At 52.0% G+C, this 8,036-nt stretch overlaps 1 protein-coding gene across 2 annotated transcripts in view; it reads left to right on the top strand.

Moving 5' to 3' along the window:
• The first annotated feature begins 1,550 nt into the window (after positions 1–1,550).
• Card19 (caspase recruitment domain family member 19) overlaps positions 1,551–8,036 on the top strand; it is a 12,466-nt gene continuing 5,980 nt past the window's right edge. For both annotated transcript variants that reach the window (XM_029547287.1, XM_021215912.2), the window contains exon 1: positions 1,551–1,635. In XM_029547287.1, the coding sequence (XP_029403147.1) occupies positions 1,629–1,635 (7 nt within the window). In that variant the 5' untranslated portion in view covers positions 1,551–1,628. The remainder of the gene's footprint in view (positions 1,636–8,036) is intronic.

Below are 8,036 nucleotides of genomic sequence, written 5' to 3'. Positions count from 1 at the left end.
AGAGATGCCTAAAAATGGGTGATTCGGGAAGCCCTCAGTCTCACCCCACTGCAAGAACAGTGATGGGTATGCAATAATTGGGGCCCTTCAGAATTGTCCCAGTGGGGTCTGTACGGGGTTCCTGCAAGATGTAGCCCTTGGATCTAGCCCAGCCTTGTCCAGGCACGCATGGAGGTCAGGTACATACTATCTATTCCCGGCTCTGGAACAAAGTGTGTCCATGCTGTCTGTCCCTCTGCAGGCACAGACTGGTGCTGAGGACAGCTGCCTGCTGACTCTGCATCTGCCTAGCCGGTGGGGAACCTGAGCGAACCTCGCTTTCTGCAGTGTTTAGCAAGGGGCAGGGATATATTGATCACTACCACTGGGTCCAAGAGTTTGGAGCTCTAAGTGACCTTGTAAGCCAATCTCCGATGTCGATGTCGAGCCTCTCACCCCCAAGATGAGAGGTTGCAGCACTGGAGAGGACTGAGACAGACACGGAGGGCTCAGGGACCCAGGGGATTTCTGGACTGTCCGGGAAGTGCATCCAGACCTGGGGCCCCCATTCCTGGTCTTGGCCCTGGTCTGGTTCCAATATCTCAAGTTACAGCTCTAAAGTGTGCCAGACTAGCTGAACCAGCAGAGAAGCAAAATTATTGCCCGCTGTGAGGGTCCTGCCTCCCCGACCCTCACAGATCTCCATTTCCTAGCTGAGCCTGGGTTTGTGGGTACCGGAGCTTGAAGGGCCAGGCCTATCTACTACAGAAGGGAAACAAGTTGGGAGGCAGAAAGATTTATTGCCTGAGGCCACACATTTTATAGTTAGGGAAATTGAGGCTCAGTCAGACTACATGACTTCCTTAACTAGGCGGCAACGCCAGCCATTTGTCCTCTGTGTAAATGGGGGGCTTGATAGAAGGAGGACCCACCAAGTTCTCTGTTAAGTCTCAATTCATCACATCAGGTCGAGGCCCTGCCGACTTTGTTTGGTCCCTGGTTGCCAAAGAACTCCCACCAGCCTTTTTTGCCAGACCTGACCTCCTATGTGACCTTGAGTAATTCTTGTCTCTTTTAAGACTCGGTTTCTTCATCCAGGAGATGGGAGTGGGGTGGCCAGGGAGTAGCAGCAGAAAACTGAACCGAGAAGCTCACGACTACCTCCTAACCTCCGCTAACAACAGGCACAGGACCCGGAGGAGGGGGCGGGGCAGAGCCAAAGGGACGCCGATCCGGGTTGCTATTGGAGAGACTTGGAGCCGGGACAAGGCTTGAGTTCTCTGGTCCAGACAAGCACTTGGGTACTGAGTTTTTCCACTCGGTCCCTTATGCTGGCTGGAGCGGGACTCCCGGCATCAATCACTACAGGCGAAGCTCCTCAGGGATGGGGCTCTCTGCGGCGCGTAGTATAGAGTAAGGGAAGTTGTTTAGAGCCCGGGCCGCCCCAGTGCTGACGCGTCTCTGGAGCTAAGTACAGAACGGGGCGTGGCTAATCGGAGGGAGGGGCTTGGGGCTAAGATGTCGTCGCTGGGCGGGACCTATAGGGAAGAGGCGGGGCTCAGGGCCAGGCCTGCGGGCGACGGTCACCGGAGCCCTCGCGCCGGGCGGCGGACAGCCGAGGACGACGGGGCGGCGCCGTGTCCTCCGCCATGACAGGTGGGCGCAGGTCCAGGAGGGCGACGGGAGCCGAGTGACCTTGGCGTCAGCTGGCGCCGGCGACGCGGGCGTAAGAGGCGCGCGGCGGCGGGGTGTCCCGGGCTCTGCGCGGCGGGCCAGGGGCGCCAGGGGTCTCGGGTGTGGAGTGGGGGGCCGTCGCGGGCCAACGAGGCAGAGCAGCAGGTGAGCGCTCACCCGGTGCACTGCACGGGCTGCGCCTGCGGAGCGGGGCGGTGTCCCGGGACGGGATGGGTCTGAGAGAGGGAAATGGTGCTCATCGCCAGTCTGCTGAGACTTTAGAGCGCCGCTTGCACACAACCCGCCTTGGAGGCGGGACCGGCGCTGCAAACCTGGGTAGCTTGTAGTACCAGGGAGACGCCCGTGTTTCCCTCTCTAGATGGGTCTAGAGAATTCGGACCCAACAACTGGATCCCTCTTCTCCAGGATGGCTTGGTTGCCCCAGCCCAACCCTTTGCTCTGGGGACTCACCCACTTTATTCTTGATCCCAGAGGGACACAGTGACATTGCTGTACTAAGTTCTCTCTGTAAAAGATCCTCTGTGAGGATGAGTCAGCGGGAGACCCCTGCTGCCACCGAGCCCAGGGACCGTGGTTGCTACCAGATGCACTTTGTTTCTGGGAGTCTCTTATACTTCATATGGCAGAGTTCACCTGGGATAGATAGCCCAGAGAGTTGAGGCAACCCCAGAAGTCCCAGGGGTCTTTAAACTGGAGTCAGCATTGGTCATGCACAAAAATAAGACCTCACAGGTTGCAACCTAGTGACTTCTAGAACAGGTTAGAGGAGACCCCATCTTCCAGGCCCATCTTGTTTGGGGTTGCAATTTCTGAAGCATTTTGTGTAGAGCCCCTAATATACACTCTTGTTCCGAATGGCCATTTGGGGGAAGAAAGAATATTATCATGTCTGTGTAGGAATAGGAAGATAAAAATCTCAGGTTGGGTAAGTGCCCCCAGACCACCCTGCTGGTCAGTGGTAGGAGCAGATCGGGAGCCTTGGCCTCAGCATTCTTGCCTGGGCCCTGCCCTAACTCTGTTTTCCCAGATCCTCCAGTAAGTTAATCAGGATGTGTGCGACAGATCTCGCCTGTGCTGGCCTCCAAGGGACCATTGCAGAGACAGGATGCCCATGGAAAATGAGACATCCCACCTCCATGAGTGCAGTGGGGGTGGAGGACTTTTAGCTGGAAGGGCACAGCCGGGCCCTGATTGTGGCAATAAGACCCTTTCCTCTCTGCTGTCTACTTGCTGATGTTTTGACACTTGTAAGCATCCCACCTTTTGCCTAGTGGGAGATGGAGACTGAAAAGCTGAAGCCTGGGGGGGTTGGATGGGCAGCCCTGGGGCCGCAGATCCCTTGTTCTTGGCTCAGTTCCCTGGTGCACCAGCTGAGGAGGGTCTGCCATACACAGTAGTCTTTGCTGCCTCTGAGTGTGTGTGTGTGTGTGTGTGTGTGTGCATGTGTGTGTGAGTGAGAGAGAGAGAGTGTGTGTGTGTGTGTGTGTGTGCATGTGTGTGTGAGTGTGCATGTGTGTGTGAGTGTGTGTGTGAGAGAGAGAGTGTGTGTGTGTGTTTGGTGGTTATAGACACTGAGAGTTGTGTCTTCACAGAATAGGTAATATCCTATGGAGTGAGAGATCTAAGCCAAACCAAGTACTATGACAAGAACTTCTGGGAGTGGTTCAGAGGGGAGTCGATGCCCAAGTTCTGGACCCCAAGAAAATGGTGAATTCTTGAAAGGGGACTAAATAAACTGGGCATAAATCAACCACATCTTCCCAGCCTGCTGCATGGGTCCTGACTCTAGTGAGCTGCAGACAGAAGGCTCTGGGACCTTAAGGGCAGAGTAAGGGCAGGTGGGACCAGCTGCTTCAGGGTCCCAAATGCTAGAGTGAGGACGTAGGTCTGGGCTGCAGAAGTTGAAGATGAGGCGATAGAGCCAAGTTTCTGGTACCAGCTGGCAGGCAGGGAAGTTACAGGCAAAGGCTCATGGATTCTGCACAGAATGATCTCTTTCTTTATCTAGTAAAGGCATTCCTGGCCTTGTTTACCGGAGCCGGGTATCCAGGCAGAGCCTTGCCTGAATCTGCATCACACCCAGTGGCTGCCTCTATGTGGTTGCTTGAACAGCTTATAAAAGCCACAGGAAGCACAGGAAGTACATTGCCCTAAAACTGCTGGCTTAGCCCTGGGCTGGGCCACCCATGGCAGGTGACTCAGGGCTCCTGTGACTCATGGCTTGTGGGCAGCAGAGGTCCATCTTGGCTAGTGGCTCTCAGGGTAGGAGGAGGCCGCTGTGAGGCATTGGCCACTATCCACCGGCAGACCTTGCCTTGCCTTTGGACCTTGAACTGGAGCCCACTCATTCTAGAGTTCTTCAGTGAATGCCTACTGTGTGTGCAACCTTGCACACCCTGGCACGATGTGGAGTGAGACAGCCTTGGCCTGCTCCTGTCTGGAAGAGAGCAGACCCCTGAATTCACAGTGATTCAAATGTAAGTGACAGAAGGAGAATGTCAACTGGCAGCCCCAGCGTGGCTGTTACCTCCCGGCTGATGGCAGGCTTATAACCTTACCGTGCCTTCATTTTCCTCTCTGAAAGTGGGGCAGTTGCAGAGCCGGTGGGAGGATGGAGGTTTAGGTAGGTATAAATAGAACCATAAAATGTCTGCCCTGTGGACTGTTCTGTGAGTTAGCTCAGTGAACTCTTCAATGAGATGCTGCAGGCACTGGAACACCTGGCAATGTGGCAAGTCACTGGGTGTCCCTGGGCTGTTGTTAAGTCTGTCTCCTATACACACTTGCAGGGGGCTGGGCCAGTATTCCGAGTCCCCAGCTGCCAAGGTGAGGCGGTGTGGATGGCCTCAGATAGGGATGGACTGGCCAATAAGCCAGAGTGTGGGCCTTGGGGGAGCAATGGCTTTCAACCAGGATAGCCCTATCCTTATTCTCTTGAGAGTAGCTTCCTGGGCCAAGGATGTGCTTATGGGGTCTTTGATGAATGCAGCTCCCACTGTCACACTGTGAACTCCTGGAAGACACCCCCAAGTTCCTACCATAGGCTAGGCATGTTGATAGGCCATGCCCACCCAGGTTGGGCAGGACCTCACAAAGCCACCTTCAGAGGTAGGATGCTGCAGGAGTCAGAAGTCAGACCAGCCAGGAGGAAATTGCAGGGGAACAGAGATGTGAGAGAGGTAGCCTGTGGATTCCGTACCCTGGGATGAAGCCAGGGACAGCTCTCACCTTTCCTGGCATGGTGACTGACCCTGTTTGTGAAAACCCAGTCTACCTTATAGAGGTCTAATCTCAACGGAAGCAGATACATACACTTGCTTTTGGATTTATTTTTCTGCCTATGAGTATTTTGCATACTTGCGTGTATGTGTTCCATGTATGTGCCTGCTGCCAAGAAGATCAGAATATGCCATCAGAGACCCTGCAACTGGAGCTGTAGACCATGGTCTCCCCAAGAGCAGCACATGCTCTTAACTACTGAGCCTTCCCTCCAGTCCCTGCACTTGCTTTTAAAGAATGGTTTGATATATTCACACACAGAGAGAGAGAGACACACACACACGCATGCCTACAGATGTGTAAGCATTAGTCAGGCAGCATCCAGATGTTTCTATGACTCAGGAAGATCCTTTTTGGCTCCTTCACAGCTCAGCTCTGCCTTCAGTGACTCCCTCCCCCTGCCCCGCTTTTCCCACAAACATCAACAATGGAGTTTTCCAAATAAGTTTTCTTAATAGACTTATTTGTCTTGTTTATTGGAGTCAAAGTCTTTCTTTGTTGTCCAGGCTGCCTCAGCTTCTCCAGTAACTAGGACTGCAGGCTTTCACTGCCTGGCTCTTGGCTTTATTTTGGGGACTGTTGACTGAAGATTGAGGAAATGGACTTCCCTGACCCTCCCTCAGATCCACTTATTATCATTAGCTGAAGCCCAGAACCTGCACTAGCGTTCCCTGCTTGCGTTGGACATTCTGTGGGCTTTGACAAATAGTGTATGCCATCATACAGAATAGTTTCACTGCCTGACACTCCCGTGTGGCCTGCCGATCCCTCCCTTTCTCTCTCCTTCCTCGAGCCTGGCAACCTCTGATTTCATTGTCTCTTCAGTATTGCCTTTTCTGCAGCCTGGTGTAATTGGAGCCATAAGGTCTGAGGCCTTCTCAGACAAGCTCTTTCTCTGAGCAAAGTGTGCTTAAGGATCCTCCACATCATTCCATGTTGCTAGTTCATTTATCCCTTACAGTGCTGAGGACTGAACCCAGGCCCTTGTGTGTACTAGGCAAGCTCTCCACCACTGAATCCTATCTTTAATTTTTTTTTATTTTATTTTGACATAGAGCCTCACTAAATTGCCTAAGCAGGCCTTGAAGTTGGAGGTCCTTCTGTCTCAGCCTAGCTTATCTTTCTCCCCTACATCTTGTGATGTGATGTGATGTGAGTGTGTGTGTGTGTGTGTGTGCGTGTGTAAGTCAGAGGACAACCTGAGGCAGTCCTCACCTTCTACCTTGTTTGAGTCCGTCTCTCTTCTGTTGCTCACTGCTATGTATGCCAGGCTAGATGGCCCACGAGCTGCTGGGCATTCTCCAGTGTCCAGCTTCACTTTTGAGGCAGGGTCCTAGAGTTCACCAGTTCAGCTAGCCTCCCTGTCTAGTGAGCTCTGGGGAATCTGTGTTAACCTCCTCAGTGCTGGGATTACAGGTAAACGCCAACACTGCTGGGGTTCTGGGTTCTGAAGAATTAAACTCTGGTCCCCATATCTGTGTATAGCTCCAAGCCCAGCTGAGCCATCTTCTTCCTGGCCTCTTGTTTGTTTGTCTTGCCTTGTTTTTTTGTTTGTTTGTTGTAGTTTTTTGGGGCCTCACATTATTTAGCCTAGACTGGCCTTGAACTCATAATCCTCCTGCCTCAGCATTCCGTAATGCCAAAACTACAGATGTCCTTCACCATACCTGGCCACCCTCTGTCATCTGTGATGTTAGCAGTTTGAGCCATTTTTGCCGATCTAGCTAAATTCTGTTGACCTTTTCTTTTTTTTTTTTTTTTAAATTAATTAATTAATTAATTAATTTATTATGTGTGAGTACACTGTAGCTGTCTTCAGACACTCCAGAAGAGGGCGTCAGATCTTGTTAAGGATGGTTGTGAGCCACCATGTGGTTGCTGGGATTTGAACTCTGGACCTTTGGAAGAGCAGTCGAGTGCTCTTACCCACTGAGCCATCTCACCAGCCCTCTGTTGACCTTTTCAATGAACAAACTTTGGTTTTGTTTCTCTTTCTCTTTTACAAACCTGATTCTCCCCAGTGTAGTCGGTGCTCTTCTCTTCTCCCGTTAGCTTTGTGTTTGCCTTTTCTCGTGTTCTCTCTCCTTCCCTTACAGTTTGGCTGAGGTGCAATGCTAGGCTATTTTTTTTTTTAAGACAAGGTTTCACTATGCACCACTAGGCAACTCCAGCTAGCTCAGACTCCATCTAGATTAAGGTGGCCTCTAACCCATAGCAGTCTCCCTCCTTCTGTCTCCAGAGTGGTAGGATTGAAGCGTGTGCCACACCTGGCCCAAGCTCTCTCATTTGAAATGCACGCATTGACGACTGGTGTTTCTCCCTCTCGGAGGCACGATCGCCATCCCGTAGGTTTGCTGAATTTGTTTCTTGTTTGTCCCAATGTTGTTTTCAATTTATTTTGAGGTTTCATTTCGACCCTATTAGTAATTGAATCCCCACAGATTTGTGAACTCTGATGGTATTGATCGCTCACTTCATGTCACATGATCAGAAAACAGCATTTTGACTTAAATGCTTTTAAATATACAAGGATTTATTTATTATTATTATTATTAATCATTCCATTCGTTTTCTTCTCAAATAATATCCCACTTCCTGGTTACTCCTCCACAAACTGCCCCATGCCACATCCACCCTTTCCCCTCTCCTGTTTGCCTCTATGAGCGTGCTCCCCCACCCACCCAACTCTTCTACCCCACTGCTCCAGCATCTCCTACACTGGGGCATCAAACATCCACAGGACCATGGGCCTCCCCTCCCATTGTTATCAGGCAAGGGCATCCTCTGCTACACATGTACCTGGAGTCCTGGATCCCTCCCTGGACACTCTGGCTGGTGGTCTGATCTCTGGGAGCACTGGGTGGTCCAGCCAGCTGATGTGGTTCTTCTTATGGCCTTGCAACCCCCTCTCCTCCTCCAGTCCTTCTGCCAGCTCCCCAAGGGGGGCCTCTGAGCTCAGTCTGCTGGTTGGCTCCAAGCATTCACATCTGAATTGGTCAGTTGTTGACTGGACTTCCCAAGGAGCAGCCGCTCCTGTCAGCAAGCCTCTCTCTCTCTCTCTCTCTCTCTCTCTCTCTCTCTCT

This window comes from Mus pahari, chromosome 16 (genome assembly GCF_900095145.1).
Source record: "Mus pahari chromosome 16, PAHARI_EIJ_v1.1, whole genome shotgun sequence".
Lineage (NCBI taxonomy): Eukaryota > Metazoa > Chordata > Mammalia > Rodentia > Muridae > Mus > Mus pahari.
Note: the sequence above shows the minus strand (reverse complement) of the source record. Positions and strands in the feature narration are given on the sequence as shown.